We start from the raw sequence: 22488 nt of genomic DNA, 5'->3' as shown, positions 1-22488 counted from the left end.
TACTAATAGCTTGTGTCTAACTAACAACCAGTCAACCTATTCTATGTTCTTAAAACTCTTCTATATGGAATTTTAAGCTCTACTGCCATAACATATTATAAATGAAAGGTGAAGTCCTTCATATGTGCTATTGTAGGTGCTCTATAGCAGTGATAACTCATTTGCCTATATGTAGCTCACCTAATGGTCACTTGAAGTTGACTTCAAAAGGAAGTGAATGGCTTCATTTTTATAGAATTATCTGATGAGCAAGATATTTTTGCTTCATTTTTAGTGAGAGAAATTATTTTATTAGTCTGTTACTTAGTATCAATTATAATCTATCTGATAGTGAATGAAGCATTACCTCATACCTCCATCTCATTCAAATTTGGTCACTTCTGGCTTCAAAGGCCCTCATGTCCCAGAGGCCTGGTTCATCTTTTATATACAATCTATGAGTTTGATTATTCTATCATTAGTTGATGTGATATAGCAGTACCATAGGATTTACAAATACTTCAAATCCATCATTTTAGTTTAAAAAAATAATATTAACATGAGGCAGGATGTCCTTGTGAAGAAAAATATAACTTGTGAAAGAAAGATCTTTGACCTTTTTTCTATCATTTGTGTTTGAAGGCAAACAATGTCCCGTTTTCATTAACAGCCCTGAATTAAAAATTGATTGATACTTAGCTGCACATTCACAGCTTCTTACGGGACTCCATGTGATTGGTGACTTTTGTTATGGTAGACCATGCTAAATCAGGATACTGTCATGGTCTGGGCGAGCCTGAGTAACTTTCCACAGCATCAGCTCTCCTCCTCTGGGTGGAGCCCTTCCTGCCCCTCCCCGTTCCTCAGCTGCAGGCAATTATTCTGGCAGTATTTAGGAGCAGCGCACACAATGAGTCTTCGCCAGATCGTCTGCTAACCTCAGTTAGTTCACAGCCTCATGTTCCTGTGTATTTATCAGTGTGCATTACTTACCTCTCTCTTCCTGTCTCCTAGTCAGTACCTGGACTCGTCATTCCAAACCCTGCCATAGCCTTGCTTCTGGATTCTGGTCAGCTGCTGCTTAATCCTTTTCAGACAAACGGCCATTCTCACCTGCCTGCCTCCCTGCACACCTGTATTGGACTCAGCACTCACCTGGACCTCGCCTCCACCTCCAGCTAATATCCACCTGCAAACATGTAAGCCATCCCAGCTTGTCAAATGGGGAAACACTCACAACTCCTTGGACTGTTCTGATTTTCCTCTCCTACGTTTCAGTGCCCTGGTCTGCCACAGTTTCCACAGCCCCACTCCAGTCTCAGCAGTTTAGTGACCTGACTGTTCCATGCTCGCCCTAGCCCCGCACCTCACAGACACCACGCTTTTGCACAAAGCTTAATCTTGTTTTTTGTCTTGAATATTTATGTTAGGAACACTTGTAAATAAAAGTTTTTGTTTTTGCAAATCACTTCGAGCTTCCGGTCTTTGGTTCTGCGCCTGAGTCCATTCCACGCCACGGGCCTCTGAGCCCTAACAGATATTGGGCAATGATATATATATATATATATATATATATATATATATATATATATATATCCCACTGCTGTTCTGCATAGGCCTGAACCCCCTCAGTGAGATCATTAACAAGGCTGGCTACGGATACCGACTACGGAACGGAGCAGTTGTCAGCCACCTCCTGTACATGGATGACATCAAGCTGTATGCCAAGAGTGAACGAGACATCGATTCACTGATCCACACTACCAGGCTATACAGCAATGACATTGGAATGTCGTTCGGACTGGAGAAGTGTAGTCGGATGGTAACAAAGAGAGGGAAGGTAGTCAGAACTGAGGGGATCGAGCTACCAGAAGGCAACATTGCAGACATAGAGGACAGTTACAAGTACCTGGGGATCCCACAGGCGAATGGGAACCATGAAGAGGCCGCTAGAAAAGCTGCAACCACCAAGTACCTGCAGAGGGTCAGGCAAGTCCTGAGGAGTCAGCTGAATGGTAAGAACAAGATCCGGGCCATCAACACGTACGCCCTGCCCGTGATCAGGTACCCTGCTGGGGTAATAGGCTGGCCAAAGGAGGAGATAGAAGCCACTGACATAAAGACAAGAAAGCTCCTTAACATGCATGGAGGGTTTCACCCCAAGTCCAGCACCCTGAGGCTGTACGCTAAGCGGAAGGAAGTGGGCCGGGGACTGGTGAGTGTCAGCACCACAGTCCAGGATGAGACAACGAACATCCAAGAATACATTGGGAAGATGGCCCCAACTGACCGAGTGCTCAGTGAATACCTCAGGCAGCAGAAACCCAAGAAAGAGGAGGGAGACGAGGAACCATCATGGAAGGACAGGCCCCTGCACGGTATGTACCACCGGCAGATAGAGGAGGTGGCTGATATCCAGAAATCCTACCAGTGGCTGGACAAAGCTGGACTGAAAGACAACACAGAGGCACTAATCATGGCAGCACAAGAACAAGCTCTGAGCACAAGATCCATAGAGGCTGGGGTCTATCACACCAGGCAAGACCCCAGGTGCAGGCTGTGTAAAGATGCCCCAGAGACAATCCAGCACATAACAGCAGGGTGCAAGATGCTAGCAGGCAAGGCATACATGGAACGCCATAACCAAGTGGCCGGCATAGTGTACAGGAACATCTGTGCCGAGTACAACCTGGAAGTCCCGAGGTCAAAATGGGAGATGCCCCCAAGGGTGGTGGAGAATGACCGAGCTAAGATCCTGTGGGACTTCCAGATACAGACGGACAAAATGGTGGTGGCTAACCAACCGGACATAGTGGTGGTAGACAAACAGAAGAAGACGGCCGTAGTGATCGATGTAGCGGTTCCGAATGACAGCAATATCAGGAAGAAGGAACACGAGAAGCTGGAGAAATACCAAGGGCTCAGAGAAGAGCTCGAGATGATGTGGAGGGTGAAGGTAACGGTGGTCCCCGTGGTAATCGGAGCACTAGGTGCGGTGACTCCCAAGCTAGGCGAGTGGCTCCAGCAGATCCCGGGAATAACATCGGAGATCTCTGTCCAGAAGAGCGCAGTCCTGGGAACAGCTAAGATACTGCGCAGGACCCTCAAGCTCCCAGGCATCTGGTAGAGGACCCGAGCTTGAAGGATAAACCGCCCGCAGGGGCGTGCTGGGTGTTGTTTTATGTGTTGTTTTATGTATGTATATATATATATATATATATATATATATATATATATATATATATATATGTGTGTGTGTGTGTGTGTGTGTGTGTGTATATTACACACAATACCTGTAAACCATTACCATATTTGTACTGTAATTGTGAGAATATAACACAGAGTACTGGTGAATTTTTACGGCCATTATAGGGGATAAATGTATTTTCCCAGAATTTTTTAACCTACATCTCTCTTCTTTGCTTTTGTTTAAGATCCTTGGTTGTTATCAAGAAATAAAAACGGGTAACATAATAAAATTTGCCCTTATACAACCAGTTAAAGATGATATGAACTATTATAATCTTCTGAATCTAAGTAGGAATTTGAAGGTTATCACCGCTGGGAGTTTAGTGATGAATGCAGCTGGTGGTTATGTGTCTTACTTGTTTTGTGTATCTAAACAGAAACATGCTGCCTTTCAGTTTGAAGAAGTGTGAACACAACACACAGCTGACAGTCGGTGACATAACTGCACCAATGATCCAATTGTACTGCTGCATATCAGCGCTGACTGTTGATAGACTTACGTACGGCGTAACGCTAATTTACTTCAAGAAGCTCACTGCACCCTTTCCTTCCATTTAACGCTTCAGTGTAGGCCTGAGGGTATGTGTGTGTGTGTGTGTGTGTGTGTGTGTGTGTGTGTGTGTGTGTGTGTGTGTGTGTGTGTGTGTGTGTGTGTGTGTGTGTGTGTGTGTGTGTGTGTGTGTGTGAGAGGGTATGCATAAATTATGGCTCCTTATGTTTGTGCCTGTGATTGCAGCTTCAGGTTTATTTTGCATTTCTCTCCTCTGCATTGGATTACTTTTCGATAGGTCGTAATTAAAATTAGGTTTATATATCATTAAATTATCATTAAAAGGGAAAAATTTAAATGTGAATGCTTTATATGTAGAGCTGATCCAGTTCAATTTTATCTACATATAGAGAGAGCCAGTTTACAATCAACAATCAGAAACTCAGCAGTCAGAAAATTTCCTATGAGCAAACACTTGGTGACAGTGGCAAGGAAGAACTCATTTTAACAGGAGCTGAAATCGTGCATATAATTTTGCAATTGCTTGTGATATTAGTTAAAACCTCTATGACTGATCTAGGGAACTTTCAGTTAAAAAATCATTAAAGTTTGCATTTTGAGTCATTCTACAGATGACTGTATTTCAACATGCTCAATGTAAAATACAGTCACAGTATAATTAGAGTGTCTGCAGCCTGCGTTTAAGAAAAGTCACTTTAAACTTTCAGGTTTCAAGTCACTTACTTCGGTTTGTTTTAATGTCATTTCAGTCTCATATTCACCAAAACACTCACATTATCTACAACAAGATGCTGCTGCAGACAGTCCTTGACTGATCAATAGTCAATCATTTGTCATCATGTAATCAGTGTGTTTTGCATGTAAGAGTCTGTGACATACAAAAGTTTCAGTGTATGGGACATGCACATGGGATCTGACAAGCTGACAGTTGTCCAGCTGTCCTAAGAGTTGCAGTGTCAAACCGACGTGCCTGCAGATTTTTTCCTGAGCTGATTAGAATGTAAATAATGTGCTCTGCTCTGAGCTTTGACGGGGACTTTATCAATGTGAACATGATATCAAGGTGCAGCAGGAGGTGGGAAATGGTAGAGAAACTCAGAATTGGTTCAAAAAATCTGGAACTGATGAAGTTAGGTTCAGATAGCCGATTACCCCGGTGACTTACTCAGGGTTTAAGTGAATATGGTAAAGGTCTTAACCGTCACCTCAGGATTAACCAGTTGTGCATCTGTCTGCCTCTCAGACATCAGTGATGGACACAAACTCACTCAGTTAGTGTCCACAGTTTTTCAAAATAAAAGACTAAATATATTTATAGGCGCCTATTGAGATGCTTTGATGTCTGACTTTGAAACAAAGGTTCATATCAGATATAAAATCAGATATTTAGTATAAAACCTCCTGCTTAGTTCATTTATTCACCAGAGTGTTTTATAATTACAATAAATCTATTTATTTATTTAATAGGCCAAGCTTTATTGGAAGATAACAAAATGTGCAAGAAGTCAGATTTTACATGTCAGATTTTTTTTTTGATAAAAGTTGTCAGATTTCCAAAATAAGAGCCCAGCGTTAGTTGTAGAATATTACTGGCTCGAACAGAATTATGTTAGATACATAAAATAAAAGCCTACGTGATCTAGATGTGTCAAATTGTCAGTGTCAAAAATAAAACTCATTTTTATTACTCTGACCATGCGCTACCAAAATAAGGATCTTGTTTTAGTTACAGACTATGATTTTCTTGCTCAGATCTATATTCAATTTTCAAAATAAAAACCCAGTTGAATGATTATATTTATTTTGACACCTTTTTTTAAACGTATTTTACCAGCAACTTCAGAAAAAAACTCTCACAACTCATTTGAGGGTAATTAACTGTTATTAATTAGATGGTAGCAGTGAAACAAATCAGCATGTGATCCCGGTTTGGCTCCTGTGGATCAAATGGAAGGCCGCAGCCTTAAAGCCCTCTTCTTTTACGATCGTGGCTCAAGAGTTGGGCGTTCGTCTTGTAATTGGAAGGTTGCTGGTTCGAGCCCCGGCTCCGATAGTCTCGGTCGTTGTGTCCTTGGGCAAGACACTTCACCCATTACGTGAACTGGTGAATGTACAGTGAGCAAAACCTCTGACCACCACCAGTGCCTACTGGTGGTGGTCAGAGGGCCCGGTGGCACCAGTGTCCGGCAGCCTCGCCTCTGTCAGTGCGCCCCAGGGCGGCTGTGGCTACACTGTAGCTTGCAATCACCAGTGTGTGAATGGGTGGATGATTGTCTATAGTGTAAAGCGCTTTGGGGTCCTTAGGACCAAGTAAAGCGCTATACAAATACAGGCCATTTACCATTTATTTGAAACAATCCTTGAAGAAGGTTTTGCTCACTGTACATTCACCAGTTCACAGAGCCCTAAGAATAAGTCCATTGTGCACTGTTTCTCAGAACTGTTTCTTCGTGCTGTTCTGTTTGTCAGGGTGACTCGAAAGCTGTGTGGAATGTCCTTGATACCCAGGTTGTTATGTATTGCTCTCCTTTCTCTGTGCCCACACTCCCACTCCTTATCTTGACTCTCAAACCACCAACTGCAGAGTCAGGGGGTGCATTCAGTTCCACATTAGCACATTGTCTTCCTTTGATGTCTTCCCTCGAGTGAGCCCCCTAGTGATGAAATTTGTTACATCCAAGAAGTGAGTGGCTCAGTTCTCCAGAGAGGGATCATCTCAAGTTCACTTTGAGTGACCTTCACGTAAAGTAAGTATTGATTAGGAGGTAAACATCACCTAAAATAAACAAATAAACAAATAAATAAAAGATGTTTCGGGCTGTTTTTTCTTCAGCTTAAACCCTTTCACACTGCAGCACTGCTACTGAACCGATAATGAAAGCAGAACAACTTGAACTTTATATTTAAAGCCGCCCTGTGGGGTTTTCCTTGTAAACAAAGTTGTGTTTACATTCAGTGTTACACACTAAAGAGCCTCATGTGTGTCCTTGAGGCCTGACAAATGTGCTGAATGTGTTTCCTTCATCATGAAACACTTCTAGAGCCATTTTCCACCAAATATATATTTTAATATCGTGGACACGTTACTGAGACGCTTCTCACCTTACAAAAATACTCCACCAATAATAATTCACCAAAAGGTCTGTTGCAAATTCTCAGCAAAGGAGACACATATAAACAAAGTACAAGTTTTAAAAATAATGCTTTGTTCAGTTACTTCTGAGCTCCCGAAAATGGGGAACAATGTATAAAAATACTGGTTACCCTCAGCCTCCTGGCAGAAGAATCTTTATGCGATGTGTTAGCGTTCTCAGCATTCTGGTTTTTGTCTTTGTGTTCCATGGTTGCTCTGTCTCTCCTGTCAGCTGTCTCCCCATGTCAAATCCGTGTCTACGTGTTGTGTTTTCTGTTTTACTTTGTTAGTCTGTGTCTCATGTCAGTGTGTCTAGTTTGGCTTCCTCTGGTCTTGCTGTGTTTGATTACTCCTAGATGGTCTCTTCTCCTGTATCCCATTCCCTCGTTATCCCTCAGTGTATTTTAGCCCTGTGTTTCTCTCAGTCAGTGTTGTGTCGTCCCCTCATGCTGTGCTCCTCGGCTCTCGTCTCCAGGTTTCTTAGTGTTTAGTATTAGTTTCTAGTTTAGTTTTGGTTTTTGCAAGTTTATGGTTTATGAAGTTTTTTCTGCTACTGCAGTAAAAGCAGTCTCTTTGAGTTTACTCTTCCGTCTGAGTGTCCTGCATTTTGGATCCTGCGTGCCACAGCCGATTCATGACAGCAATGATGTGTACCTCAGCAATTACTGAGTAAAGACACCTATGACATGGTTAAAAAAAATCCCACTTGACCTCCTTCGTGTGCAATTGCATTAACAACATTTTCAGTAAATGTGACCTCTGACCTTAAAACATCGAGTTTAAAGTTTCTGAGATTCAAACTAGTCCATGATTTGTAGCAGCTTGTATGGTATTCGAAAGTCTTAGGCTGGCTCGTTCTTGAGTTATCATTTTCACAAAGTGAGTGTCAACACCACCTTTTACCCACCCAGGCTCACTCCCAGTGGTTTGATGACAATACCCCATCAGTATTTCAGTACAGAGGGCTAAAAATGGCTGTACTTCCTAAACAGTTAATGCAATATTTTAATGAAACCCCTTCAATTAAAACTGAAAGTCTGCACTTCAATCACATTTTGACTGTAAAAAAAAGTAGTATGCCTATGCAAATACTTATGGACACAACCACATTAGCAAAACAAGCATTATAGCAATAATCTTTGTGTCTTTGTTTCTGAATAAACACAAAGATGATCCATACGATACTATTTAATCAGCTTGCTAGCAACCTGTTTGGGGGTAGGGCTCATATTTGCCACTTTATGTACACCTATGCTTGTTTAGTATATGGCCAACCATAACCCTAGCCCTAAGTGCTTTTCTGTTAACTTGGTGGACGTCAGGTTAAATACCAAATTATAGCCACTGGTGTCCAGTTTTCCCCAGAGAGTAAAAGTAGAATCTGGCATGTGTAACCTTTACCTTTATGTTCATATTTTCAGCAAGAATTTTAGAATTGTTAGGAAATAAAAATCAAGAAATCAAGTTTATGAGAAATCAAATTGTACTTTCTCAGCATCAGTCTGAGATTTGTTTCTTTAGCATTGATTAACCCTCTATGGGAACCTGGGGCAAAACTGTCTCTCCCACTCTGATAAATAATACATGCCCAGTGTTCAGTTTTGTTTCACTTCATTTTGTTAAAAAGACAAATTCATTTAGGAATATGACTTCAGCTAAAGGTGTAATGAAGTGCATTGCTAAAAGATTAGATTTTAACCCAGGGCGTCAACATTATGTAATATTGCCGTGTCCCCTTGAGCCAACCCTTAATTTTTATGCATATTGTACATTCATTGTGCATATAGGGACTTTCCAGTTAAATATATTACTACAAGCTGTCTTGTGCAGAACTTGAAGCCTTTGTAGCCTGTGAGGGTCTGTGGCCACAGGGCAGCAGCCTTCTTTGCTGGGAATTTAATTCAGGTTTGAGGTGGAACAGCATTCCAGCACCTTCACTTAAGGACTAATTAAATCTGAGAGGCTGTTTAATATTAATCAAGTTAATTTCTCGTGTGTCGCTGTGTGTCATTTCTGTTTTTTCCTATATCTAAATATTTGAAAAACAAATTAGTAGTAGTAATAATAATAATAATAATAATAATAACAATAATAATAATAAAAAATAATAATACGTGCCTGAAGTTGGAAAGCAGTATTGGTAACTAATGTAGCATCTGCTTACAGATTGTTGAATTCAGTTCAATCCCTATACAGATTCAACTCAGTCAATTTTTATTTATATTGCACCAAATCACAATAGTCGCCTCATAGTGCGATATATTGTAAGGCTAAGACCATACATATTACAGAGAAAACCCAACAATCAGATGACCCAGCCATATAAGCAAGGGCTTGGTGACAGCAGGAATGAAAAACTCCCTTTTAACAGGAAGAAACCTCTGGAAGAACCAGGCTCAGGTAGGTGCAGTTATGTGCTGTGGTCGGTTGGGGGTGAGGGAAAGGCGACAACACAAAAGACACACTGTGGAAGAGAGCCAGAGTGTAAAATAAATTGCTAATAATTAAATGCAATAATGGTGAGCAAAGAAGAAAATCTCATTGCATCATGGGAAGCATCCAGCAGCCTAGGCCTATTGCAGGGTAGCTAAGTGAGGGTTCAGGGTCACCTGATTCAACCCTAAATATAAACTTTATCAAAAGTTTTAAGCCTGAGTTTTTGTTTTGTTTTTTAAAGAAAAGACCCAGATCTATCATTTCTACAAAATTCATGGACACTAGCTTAAGTCAACACAATGAGCATTTCATTTCATGAGCAAATTTTAGTAAGGGTGTTTATTGTGTTTATTGGGCTTTCCCCAAAGCACAATACAATGCAGCTATTCAAGCTGCACCTGACTGGACAAAATCCTTGTGGTCTGGATTCTGGATCACAAAGCAAAGCAAACATGATTGCTTTTCGATATATTGTTAAAACAGACTTTTGAAAAACAGTAGAGACAAGAAACAAAGCATTTTTATTACTAAATCAATCTTAATTTTAAGACTGAAAATGAGCAGTTGCAACGATTTTAAAAAAAATTACCCAGGTGCTACCTAGATACCTTTATTTGCATAGTAGCATTGATTTGTCAAGGACCCCCTATAATGCATTGACTCTGTAAAACGTGAAATATTTAATATTTAATACATAGCAAAAAAAAAACTAAACCAATGCCATCTACTCGTTTTGTACTATAAACCAATCTTCCTCAAGTGCCATAAGTGAGCAGGTCAAGTGTAGAGCAGAAACTGCCAGTGATGGTGTTTTTGAAGGTATTTGTGTCAAAATGCAATGCAAATAAATCTAATTGTTTCTTTTGAAAAGTTATAAGATACAACTCCAAAACAGGATGTGGCAGACAAATGAAACCACACTTATGAATTCTCTGCGGTTCCTATTATATTCTGGCTTCTGAAATTCTATCAGCATGACAACTGTGTCTCAAAAGTGCAGTACAATCAAAAGAATGTAAAAGCGAGAGACGGGAAGAAAAGTAAGGCAGGAAGAGGAATGGAAAGAGTCACAGAAATAGAGTGGAAAGAGAGGGGAAAAGACAAGGTAGAGCACAGCAAGAAAACTGCAGTCGCAGTCTGGGGACTGTTGGGAGTCTCAGTCTCTTTGAGCACAAGCCAACAGGAATCTGTGCTGCAAAAGTGATTCCTTTTAAAAGTGAAGGGGAGATTCCATCTCACCTTTCTGGTCTGATCCTCGTGTGCTTGTGGTTTAAATTTCCTTGAAAGCCTTCTTTGAGAGAAGTGTGATCTCCAAAAGCACTATTTAGCTTGGATTAATTGTAACAGTGTCTCCGGCATGTCACGGGGGATTGCTGAGACACTTTAAAGCTTTTAAAAACCACAGCAATGATAAACATGGCATGTTGTACCATTTCATTTTTACTGCCTTTACAGAGCTGCTTGAAATCGGAAGGCGAAGCCCGGTTTTTCTACCTAACTCTTCCAACACGGGCATTTTGTCAGAACCTCTTGGCATTACATTCTCCCATAGAGTTGATGTTCGGAAAGGGTGTGTGTTTTAACAAGTAACATCTTCCAGATTCAAAAAATTCAATTCTGAAGTTCCTAAAACTTCAGTTCCATTTGATACTAGCTCCAACATAACTCAATCAATCAAAGTAGTCTCATTTTAAAAAGTCCAAATTCAGCTTGGTACATAAAGGTGATTTTAGACACACTAGATTTTAAACTCTAGTGTTTCTAGAAAGGAAAACTCCTCAGGACACATATTTTGAGAGTGCATGAAGCTTTTTGTCTCAGAAGTCATACTTGTGACATCCAGTGTTCCAAAATCATTCCATATTTAATTTGTTTGAGTTGTTGTGCTCTCTGATAGAAGTGGGTAACCTGCAACTTCTTCTAGGCCTCACCTCCACGAATTCCAGCTACTGAACCGGACTTCTTGGCTCTCTTTGTGGCATTCTAATGGACTTATCTTACAATGAATACCTTTTTTTACGATACAGACGTTCCAGAAGGTTTGTACTTGGTATTTGTTGAGGCAAAGTCTTTACAGTATCAGACTTTATTTATCTGTTACTGCAGTTAGCATTGTACTCATTCAACTTACAAGCAGGTTGCTAGAACATTGATTAACAGACTCATCCCAATATCATCTCCTCTGGCTCCATACAGCCAGCATGGCAGTATCTCAAATGCTACTGTTGAGGCTTCTTAATGCATAGTGTAATATACACATACTCAACCAACATATTTTAAACCCTAATATAACAAAAAATCAAACTAAAACATAACCAAATGTAAGTTAAAGCTAAACTGAAAGTTAAAATATAAGTCAGCCCACCTGGGCATTAAAAAGCTGGCTGGTGTGTTTCCACATTCATCTCCTTGATGTCGGGTTTCTTTAGTGTCTTTTAATAAATTGTATTTTCATTAAACTGGATCTTTTGAGTGGACTTCCTCCCTTTCAATTACCTCAGGTCCTTTTTATGACAAAAGAACAAATGGAAAAGGACACCTTGTGTATCCTTGAGACATCCAGCTTAAAAAAAAGAAAGCAAAGTTGAACACCTATTTGATACCATCAGAAGTGGATTGGAATAGTTGGATGACCAGAGCGTGACAAGATTTATCATTGCTGTCATCATAACTACCAAATTTTTTTTAACACATTCTTGCCCTTTTATAGAAGAAAAATCGGCAGAAATACAGATATATTAGAATACAGGGCAATAGAGGCCGTCTATAAATAGAGCAATATGTGCCTTTGTGTTCAAACTTCTTCCTTTGATTTGACACTAGCTCTGGTTGCTGTTTGATGCAAGCAGAGACGCTGTCTGTATCCTCACAAATTAGGACACATATATTAGGAGGAATGAATGTGTCAGTACGCCACAATGCCTCCATTTCATTTCAGCGAATTTAATTAGATGCGATGCGTGTTTGCCTTAGACTTTATGTCTTTGCCTCATGCAAGAACATGCCACAATTAGTTGCTTTTGTATATGCCAACCTGTCTTTTTCTGTCATCAGGAAACATAAGGAAGAATGACTGGTCCCTTCTAAAAATAAGACAAGGTAAATCAAATAATTGACATCTCTATCAATTAAATAGACCTCTTTAATTCTTGGTGGGAAAATGGATGAATCCTATGTAATGAGGACGGCCACTTGCTGTTCTGACTTCAGCACCATCTAACCCTTGAGGACTGGTTTGATTTAATTTGCTTTAGTTATTTTCCATTTGTTACGGCTCTAGCAGGGCCTCCTCCTGAAGTTGCCCTTGTGTAGGTGTGTCCTGTCATATCTCTTGCCTTAGGTGCCACATTTTTTATACAGCTGACTCCCATCAGCAATTAGAAGTATTTAAGGCCAGAGAAAGGTGAGCTCTAGTGTCAGCGGGCCATGTTGGTGGTTGCAGCTAGTGAGTGGTGTGTTTGGTGATTGTTTGCTCCTGCTCAGTGGAGAGGAGTGTGTTTGGTGACTAATCCTTTTTGCACTTACTTTTTAGTTTACTGACCAACACTTGAGTTTTGGTTTGTTCCTCCTTGTCTCATTGCCTCCTTGTCTACTTTTTGACCTGGATAGCATTTGTTACTTTCCCTCATCCCATGGACCTTTTTAAGGGAACGTAACACATTTTGGTACCTATTAGTAGTGATGGGCAGATGAAGCCCCATGAAGCACTGAAGCTTTTCATCCAATTGGTTCACCCCAACGCGAAGCTTCATGAAGCTTCATTTGCTCTAGCAGGACACCTACTGGACGTAAAAATAATAGCTGGCATGAATTTGAAGAGTGTGGCATTTTGCACACAGCCTGTAAATGTCAACAACAAAAGGAGTGTGTAAAACACCTATAGTGTAGTGATGGCAGTATACTGTGTATATTTATGCTGGCAGTAGGGAAAATGATTATTTGCGGCAAAGTTCGAACCGCTTCATGAACCAGTCACGTGGTACAGCCGGGCAGCGAGGCTTCGGACGTCATCATTTTCAGCTCCTCCCATAAATGAAGCAAGCCTCGATACGCGCTTCGCGGAAACGCCCCCTCCATTACTCGACACACGCTCCGAAGCCTCGATACAGAACGTCACATCACTACCTATTAGTACGTATACATATACCTATTCTTAGGGCTTCCACGTAAATAAAATCACCACTGTTTCCCTGGCCTGCTCCTTGACCAGCAGCTACTATGCTGAACAGTGCCCAGGTGGTCCAAGGTCTCACTGACAGAGTGTGACATCAGGGAAGGGAAGGAAAATAAGCAATCCCAAAATTGGCTGTTGAATGGGAATCATAAAAACTGGAGCAAATGGTGTGTAATGGGACACATAATCCACCAAGAAAACAGCAGTTTCTTTGAATTGAGCAGCCTCTGTCCCATGATTTTAGTGTTGCTTCTAAAACACACGTAGGCTGTATCCCAATTCAGGGTCTGCAGCCTTAAAGTACGCATTTCAAGGCCGATTACGTCACAGCGGCGCGCCAAAGGCTGTCCCAATTCAAAGGCTGCTCGAAATGCGGCCCTGAAATGCGTCCTTCATTTCCCAGAATTTTAAGGCTGTGGCAGTGTAGACTTCGTGGCCCAACATATCCCAGAATGCATAGCGCAGCGGTGGGTGTGGATAATTTTGCCGAAAAAAAATGGTGGATGAGGGGTGCCCGAAGAGTAAACTTTAAGTAAGTACTGAATATAATGTCACTTATTTATGTGCAAATGTTTAATAACGAAGAACATTAAACATTACTGTTGGCCACATGTCGGCAAAGTTATGTGACATTAGTGATGTTTGTACTAACTTGGTTTTAAAGCTTTTACTTTAAAATATACGCCGTTCAATAGCTGAGTTTAATCTTACAGAGAATGATCAAAGCTCATGTAGAAACAAACAAACAAATGAACAAAAGATTTTCTCCTTCATTTCTGTCAAACAAAGCTGTATGACACGTTTCCAGTTGTCAGTATCATGGTTGCTAGGCAACCTGGGCAGCGCAACGGAGGCTAGACCGTCCTGTTTCACAAGCCTCGCACTTCCGGCCTTAGCGGTCTTTGAGTACGCGGCCCTTGAGGATCGTTGAGGCTGCGTACTTTAAGGCTGCAGACCCTGAATTGGGATACAGCCATGGACTTCAGACAGTTTCTGGAGATTCGGGTGAGGATATTTTCCACAGTTGTCCTTCCTTATATGGAGCACACAGCAGGAAATAGTTGACCACAGGCTTCTACTAAGAAAAGGGTTGAAATACTTTAACAGGACCACAAATAAACAGCTTGTGCATGCTGGGTATGTGGCTAAAACGTGTGTAGCTTACTGTATATTTAGCTATATACTAGCTTTTGACTTTGGGGGAATTGAACAAGCTAGTGGCTGGTTAAGAGGTGTAACTTTTTATGCAGTGTCACAAAGTGACAGTATTAGCCAAAAGCTAATTGTAATTTCATTGCCGTAGCACCAGCATCATTCCTTTTCTTAAGCAGGCCTCACCAATAGTGTTGTAGGGCTGTACTCAACATGCAGCTAAGGCTACGTTCACACTGCAGGTCTTAATGCTCAATTCCGATTTTTTAATCAAATCCGATTTTTTTGTCTGCTTGTTAACACTACAAATAAAATGTGACATCAAACGTGCTGTAGTGTGAACCCTCAAAGCGGCCCGCATGCGCACTCTGTTTAGACCCAGACCAAACAGTATTGTTTGACTGATGGCCCTTAATATAAAGACTTGTTTCGGACTTTACGTTTCCCAATTTTGCTTTAAATGTCCAGTTCAACAGTATTAAAAAGATTTACAGCTTTTTTGACCCCAGCTTTTTTACAGCTTCTTTTACATATGAATAGTTTCACATGAAGCTGCAAGGTGGATTGAAATTTTTCAGAATTTTTAACAACTCTATTGCTGTAATGAAAAGCTCCTCTAATTTTAATTCTCTGCTGTGTTTGTGGTGTTGGTGCTTTTTGGAAGATTTATTAGAATCATCTGACAAATACTAACCTTCAGAAAGTTTGTGCTTTAGTTTTTGTGAATGAAATTCTTTTTTTTTTTAGTATCTTAATAAGCACTAATCAGCAGATGGCTCTGTGCTTTGTTCTGTATAATTTATGAATGCAGTTTGCTAACTATTAAAGTAAACCTCATATAGTGCACACTATTTGGAAATGCTTTGTAGTATGATCTGTGAGTAGGGGTGTAATTTCCTTGTGATTAAAAGGAATTTCAATTTTTTTTATTTGAAATTAAAATGTAATTATATGTACATATAAATACTTAATGTAGATACAAGAATAAGGAAGTAACAAGTCAGGAAACAGAAACAGTTATACTGTAATTTTACTGTAAATGAGTAGTGCAGTTTATTTAATTTTAAGTAGTGTAAAAACGACCTGGTAATTTTGCAGAAGAAGAAAAAAGTGTGCTGTACTTTTTGGGGTGTGGAATGGAAGAAGCTTCTCGGATGAGAGATGAAACGTCTTCAAGCAACTTAAAGAAGTCCAGATGCTTTTCTTTGCAAGCTCCTTTGACTACGATGACCTGGATGACTGAGAAACTTCACAGATATATTGGAATAGAATGACTTAACCTTCCCCAACTTCGGAGTATTTTGTGGGAACGGAGACTCACGTTATACTTTAAAAAGTTGTAAGTACAGTGTAAGTTAAAAAGAATAATAGTATAATCAAATACCATCATCCACATGAACATAATAATTAGTAAATAATGATGTAAAAAAAATAATAAAGCTGCATACATCTGCAAGCTGCTTAGCAACCCACCTCTACCCCAGCTCCACCTTTCAGGGTAACAATCATTCTTATCCTCGTTGTTATTGATATCTGCTCTGTTCTGTGCTGGTCTTGATGCTGCTGGTCTTGCTTCTAGCTTTTAACTTGTAATGGTAGGGAGATTCTAGAACATGCTACCAACTAATACACATATGTGTAAGTTCAACAGATTTAATGAAGCTTATGCCTAAATTCAGTAAGGAAAATCTGTAATCACTCATCTGCCTGCTTTCCTGGGCATTTGTCTGCTAGTGCGTTCTTTACATCACTTCCACTTTTCCACCCTGTCAAACTCAGGGCTGACAACATTTATCCATTTAAACCAATCAGCCTCCGCTCAGCCCACCTCCTCTCCATCTCTGCTTCACCTGAGTCACTCAGAACTCCGTCCAAGCATCCATTTTCATCTTCACCACCACCACCGTCTAGACTCCTATCACTGCTGGGATTCTGTTCTGCCACAATGGGTCATCGGAGTGTAATTGCCAAATAGATTAAATAATCATTCTACCTAAATAAATCATGTTCAATTCTCCCAAATGAGTTCTCCTTATTGAATTGAAGATCAACAGTCTCCTTTTCACTGTCTTTGACCTGAGTGGAATTCATTTTGGTAAGAGAACATTTTTGAATGATCCTTTGAAGACTAAACCATTTTTAAGATCAAACACCCGTGAGGCACTTTCATTTTCAGGTGAATTGAACTGAAGAAACAAAGAGGAAAGCACAACCGGTGTTATAGAGTAAGGCATATTTTCAGAGAAATCTATAGTAAAAACAAGACTGTTAAATGACAAAGAACTGATCTCAACTTTGGTGGAGGTTTCATTCAAACACATTAAAAAATGTTTCAAATTTGACTGAAAAGTGGAATTCATCACTCTTAACAGTGGCCCGAGGGAGTGCAAAGTGAGGCCGCACTTTGGCACTTTACTGCAAATGAGCCGCTCCACTCGAGTGGCCACCTGCTGAATACTGATGACGGTTATTGTGTTGTTTGACTTTCCACATGTTGTGGTTTTTAAGCAGGTGCATCATATTTTTAGCAATCACTGTAACGTGATCTCGTCTTGGAATTCACTACCACCATCATTCATGGTTTTTATTTGTATTTTTTCATCCCTGCTACCAAGTCCGATAAGGGGGAAAAGGTACTATTTCTTCCCGAGACTTTCCAGGTACACAATGATCAAATATTGCTCTAACTCACCCCGGTTTTCACAGCCTTCAAATTGTAGCACTACTGTTCACCCTTACTTCAGCCAGATCTCGACCAGAAGCTTTTCTAGGCTGCTATGATTTATATATTCTTGTTTTTCTCTTCGGTAATGTATACATTCACTAGCTGGTTCCATCACTTTGCACCGAACAGGTACTTTCAGCAACACAAATTTTACAACATAATCCAAGTCTCTCTCCTCTCAAAATATCTTTTTCCTGCTTCTACCTCAGTTGGATGTCATATATGCACTGTGTAGAATAATTTATGTACCGTGGATGGCTGTGTTCAAAGTCATCAGCAGAAGGGGAAAGTTTTGCTGTGCTCACATTAAACAGGACTTTAAAATGTGCGTATGCGTGAATTGGAAATTGGCATCAGATGTGGGAGTCCTATGTGCCCATACAGTGAAAATAATAGAACATCCAAAATGCAAAAAGTCAGGACCACAGTAGTTAAAACAAGATTTATTTCTATTTGCAGTAATGTCCAGTTGGTGGTTTTGTCTCCATTCTGGGACCTCCCTTCGTGCGACTGTAGCCTATAGAAAAGATCCACATAACTACAATGACACCATCAGTTGGTTTTGGACTTTGTATTTTGACATATTAGCATTAATGTTTTGGCTGCTGCCATGTTGGTTTTCTGGAGCCAGAGAGAAATAAGTGAAAGATTGCTAACAAAGCTTGCTAGTGTTAACTAACTGTATTTTTAAACTGTATGGTTGAAACACACTGACATGTATGTATTTAAAGCCTCAAGATTTTGTATTATCAGCTGTCATGTCATTTAAAGCCAGTCATTTAAGCCATGTCATTTAAAGCCAGAAGTTACTGTATTTGGATGAGGGGAACAAGTGATCAGCTAACGCTAACAAGCTTTGTTGGCAGACTGTATTTTTAAACTATATTGGTGAAACACGATGACACGACTATTTGAAACCTCATTGTTAGCATGCTACTCTATCATCCAAGTAAGTAACTTCAGGCACAAAAGATATCAACATGGCAGAAGCCAATGCTAAGTCAAGTCATGCTAGCAGGCTTGGTTTAATAATTGTAGTGCAGTGCAGTAGCCAAACAGACATATCTGCTAATTAATATTAAGTATTAGATTAATAAAGCCACTGAATTCCAGTCTCCAAAACTGAAGCAGAGGCTTCTATTAAATATGATCCAAAAGAAACTACTGCCCCAAACATTTCATGACTTAATTTAGTAGAGGTAAAGCCTGGCAGACAGCTATCAACAGCAGACAGCTATGTAAGTGACATCTGTCAGCCAAAGTTGGCATATCAAAAAATTGAAGCTTTACCAGGATTTGAATTGATGAGTTGCTGCAAACTTCACCCACTGTATTTTTTTTATCAATGGGAAAAACATTCACTATTATTATAGGACAAAACAAACTTTTTCATACAAGGCTGTAAACTGTCTTTTTGAAGCTCTAAAATTGAGCCTTTTAACACGGGAGTCTAAGGGACTGACTCTTTCTTTGAAGCCAGGCTGAAGTGGCCATTAGAGGAACTGCAATTTTGGCACTTCTATGTTTGCTTCATTTTTCAGTCCTAGAGGTTTCCACTTGGCACATTCATTTGAAAGTGGAGGCAGTGTTTACCCCATACAAAGCAGAACAGCCATCAGTCACAACAGACACGACACTGGATAAGTAACATGAAACAAAATGGAAATAGGAGGCTGGGGTGAAGGTGGGTGTAGGGGTATAGGGGGTCTTATGCATGAAAACTATTAAAATATTAGTTGTCATTTTGTGGACTTTTTTACTAAAATAACTGCATAATAAGTCTTTTAAACTTATTTTGATGATGTTTTGTCAGATTTTCACAGCAGGACTTTAGAATTAAAGAGAAAACTGTATGGACACACACTCAGTTGTTAAAACTGCCTAAGGTAACTGGCAACGTTACAATCAACCAATAAAATCCATTTAAATGTGGATGTTATTTTTCCTTAAAAGGATAAAAATATGTTCTGTATTGCTATCGTAGCACAACTGTAGTTTGTTCAAACATATTTTCCATTGTTTCCTACAATTCAGACATCGGACTCAGTTATAATTCAAGATCAATAGTGAAGTGTTTTTAGATCATTTGGGTAAAAGCAAAGGAAAAGCAGGAAATGGAGGGACCAAAACATTGGCTGGAAAGAATAAAGCACAGAAAAAGAGTAAGGATGCTTTTATGACAATGCCACCATTTCAACAATTCTATCACTGGTAAAAGGAAAAGTGAACTTGACATTTCTCAGACAGCACAAATTGAAACATCAACGCTGTTGGACCTCCTGCGAGGCACAGACCAGCTTCACAGCATCGCTCTAGCAGTGCATTTGTTTATCCGGAGACTCCCAGGAAGCTAAAGGTCATGTGTTTCTGAATCAACATTAGAAAATGGATTTGTGGGCTTGGGTATAGTTTTCCACAGTGCACCCCATTACATTTGCAGTATCCACTGCAGTTTGATCCTACTGACAGAACAAGTCACTTACTGGGTCAGCAAAGCAAACTCCATCAATTTCTTTTGTTGTTTTGTTTTTTTCTTGCCATCTACATTTATGTTATCGTATATCCAGCATGAAATTTTCATTTTCTGGTGTCTTTTCAAGCAGACGTCATTGCATATCATGGGTTTTACTGCTGTGTTTATGTTTTAAAGTTAAGCACAGCTCTCTGTTGATCTCCTTTGGCTTTTAATAAGACCCGATATTAACAGAAAATACTGTAGAACCATGAGCTGGATGATGTATAATCGTCATGGGACAATCCATGCCTTTGGATTGATTTTTTATTTATACATCCATCTACTTCTCTGCTTCTTTAATCCCATCTCAATTCCTATGTCTCTGTTTTGAAAGTATATATATAAAAACATTTCCTTGTCAGTCGTTGCAGAGCTGATTTTCTTCTTCACAGAGCATTTTTTATTTATGGCAACATAACTTGATTTATATATCTCATAGCAACAATAATTTGGGCTTTCACACTTTCATATTCATGGTTTCTGTGCCTCATGTACAGTTTTGTACCAAAATTCTGAATTTTTGTTGATAGTCTTGAGCAATCATTCTGAAGTTCTTGGACATTTGGCTGTTTTTTTATTTAATTTACAATTCAGTCCTACCTGAACATTTCCAGAGAAATATTTTTTTGTTTTTTAAGCCACTTAACACTGACCTATGAATTATTTAAGACAAGGATGTCAAACTCATTTTTAAATATCGAGGGACACTTTGACCTTAAGTGGGCCAGAACATTAAAAATCAGTATTTTAATGTTAAAAATAGTTCAATTTCAATAGTAATGCTGCTGCAGCCCAAGTCTTTGGGCTGAGAGTGCAAGAAATAACCATGTAACTAGCTCATTGACTTTCCTGTAATAATGAAATAGAAAGTTTTTGTCAATTCACAGAAAATGTCTGACTTTTCTGTCTTTTAATTCTTTATCTTTTGGTGTAGTATGAACAGCTGTGGGGAGGTATTTATCAATAGAAAATTGTCAAACTGTCAAAATACAGTTAAAAGTTCAAGATCTCTGCACTCGGTCATATTTAAAGCCATCCACTGATCCAGCAAAGGCCCAACTCAAAGGATGAAACACTGTGGTGTTTTACAAATAACAGCTAGCTTAGCAAAGAACCAGTTTTAAGTTATTTTGCAGCCTGTCACAGAAACATATCATTTGCTCCGATTTTTTTAGCAGAATCTATCAAACAAGGCAAAGAAGGTTTTAACTTCAGGACAGGCTGTCCCAGAAGGTCTGTGGTGTGTTTTGGGTGTGTGAGATGCTAGCATTATATTAGCCGATAACGTCACCCTCTCACTTAAACATATTCACTTGCGACGTTAAACTCAAATGGCAACACCCCTTAAGCCATAAAGCTAAAATAAAGTTTAGAAGCTTATTGCTCACTCACTGTTTGTTCGGTCCATTGTTTATATAAAGTCTATGATCTGGAAAGAAGCAGTGAAGATGAAACCATGGCCAATGGAGAAAAGAGCATCACAGGTCTTAAGAGCTTAGAGGATCTTGCATTCCTTTTTGTCTGTTTTCTTGTTGTTTTGCTGATTAAAGATCTTTTGGTAACTTTACTTTCAGATCTGCATTTTACTTCCGTAAAGGTTGGGTAAGCAGGTCTGTGCCCACAAGGTCAGCAGTTCAAATCCCTGAAGCAGCTTTGGGAGAAGAAAAAAAATCTGCAGGAAAAAAGTGAAAGCGTGAGTAATTCTCACCTCCCCAGTGGTCTTGCTAAGTGTTTTCTGTCAGGGCTTAAGCCCTGAATGTTTTGAGATTAGCCCCAAACAGCTTTTGATCTGGGAATTTAAATAAGTTTTACATAATTCTCACCATTTCACCTCGCACCGTCCCTGTCTTTTTTCTTTTCTTTTTTTTTTATGAGCACTGCCTGCAGAATTTCCACTGCATAAAATTGCAGGTGAAGTAAGAATCAGCACCATGGACATGGCAGCTTTTTTAAATCAGCTTTAAACCCGTCAGAGAGCAAGTTCAAATAGTTTATGTGTCAGTGTGTGCACCTTGTACAGTCATCTTTTACTACATCTGAGGGAAGATGATCAGTTTAAGAAAAAACTAGTGTGCAAATCAGGAGCCATCCCTCGTTTTTTAAAATATAAACTAATTTTTAATATCTGTCGGAAAAACATCACCTGTTCTCTTGTTTAGTTAAAAACAATGGAAAATTCTAAAGATAACATAGTTTGACAAGCATATTTTTAAATACTAAACTTCACATATTCGCACGGTGTGTATTGTGTTCTTAAAAAAAACTGAACTAAAAAATACTATTTACAGCAAATAAAAAGTATCTGATACTCATGTTCTTTTAAGAAGCAGGAAAAAAATCAAGCAAATACTGCAAGACACTGGACACTCCAGAGATGTCTATGATGTCCATCAAAAAGCTTGGAGAACTATTCTTGAAGACCACTTAAAGCAGGGGTGTCCAACTCCAGGCATCAAGGGCTGGTATCCTGCAGGTTTTGATGTGTTCCTGATCCAACACAGCTGATTTAAATAGCTAAATGACCTCCTCAAAATGTCTTGAAGTCCTCCAGAGGCCTGGTAATGAACTAATCATTTGATTCACGTGTTGACCCAGGGTGATATCTAAAACCTGC

At 39.6% G+C, this 22488-nt stretch overlaps 1 protein-coding gene across 1 annotated transcript in view; it reads left to right on the top strand.

Annotated features, from left to right (window-relative positions):
* The first annotated feature begins 1605 nt into the window (after nucleotides 1-1605).
* Nucleotides 1606-22488, top strand: part of LOC145424226 (uncharacterized) — a 474743-nt gene continuing 453860 nt past the window's right edge. The window contains exon 1 of the mRNA XM_080297346.1: nucleotides 1606-3155. Within this exon, the coding sequence (XP_080153472.1) occupies nucleotides 1682-3106 (1425 nt within the window). The 5' untranslated portion in view covers nucleotides 1606-1681 and the 3' untranslated portion in view covers nucleotides 3107-3155. The remainder of the gene's footprint in view (nucleotides 3156-22488) is intronic.

Source organism: Astatotilapia calliptera, chromosome 23 (genome assembly GCF_964374335.1).
Source record: "Astatotilapia calliptera chromosome 23, fAstCal68.1, whole genome shotgun sequence".
Classification (NCBI taxonomy): domain Eukaryota; kingdom Metazoa; phylum Chordata; class Actinopteri; order Cichliformes; family Cichlidae; genus Astatotilapia; species Astatotilapia calliptera.
Note: the sequence above shows the minus strand (reverse complement) of the source record. Positions and strands in the feature narration are given on the sequence as shown.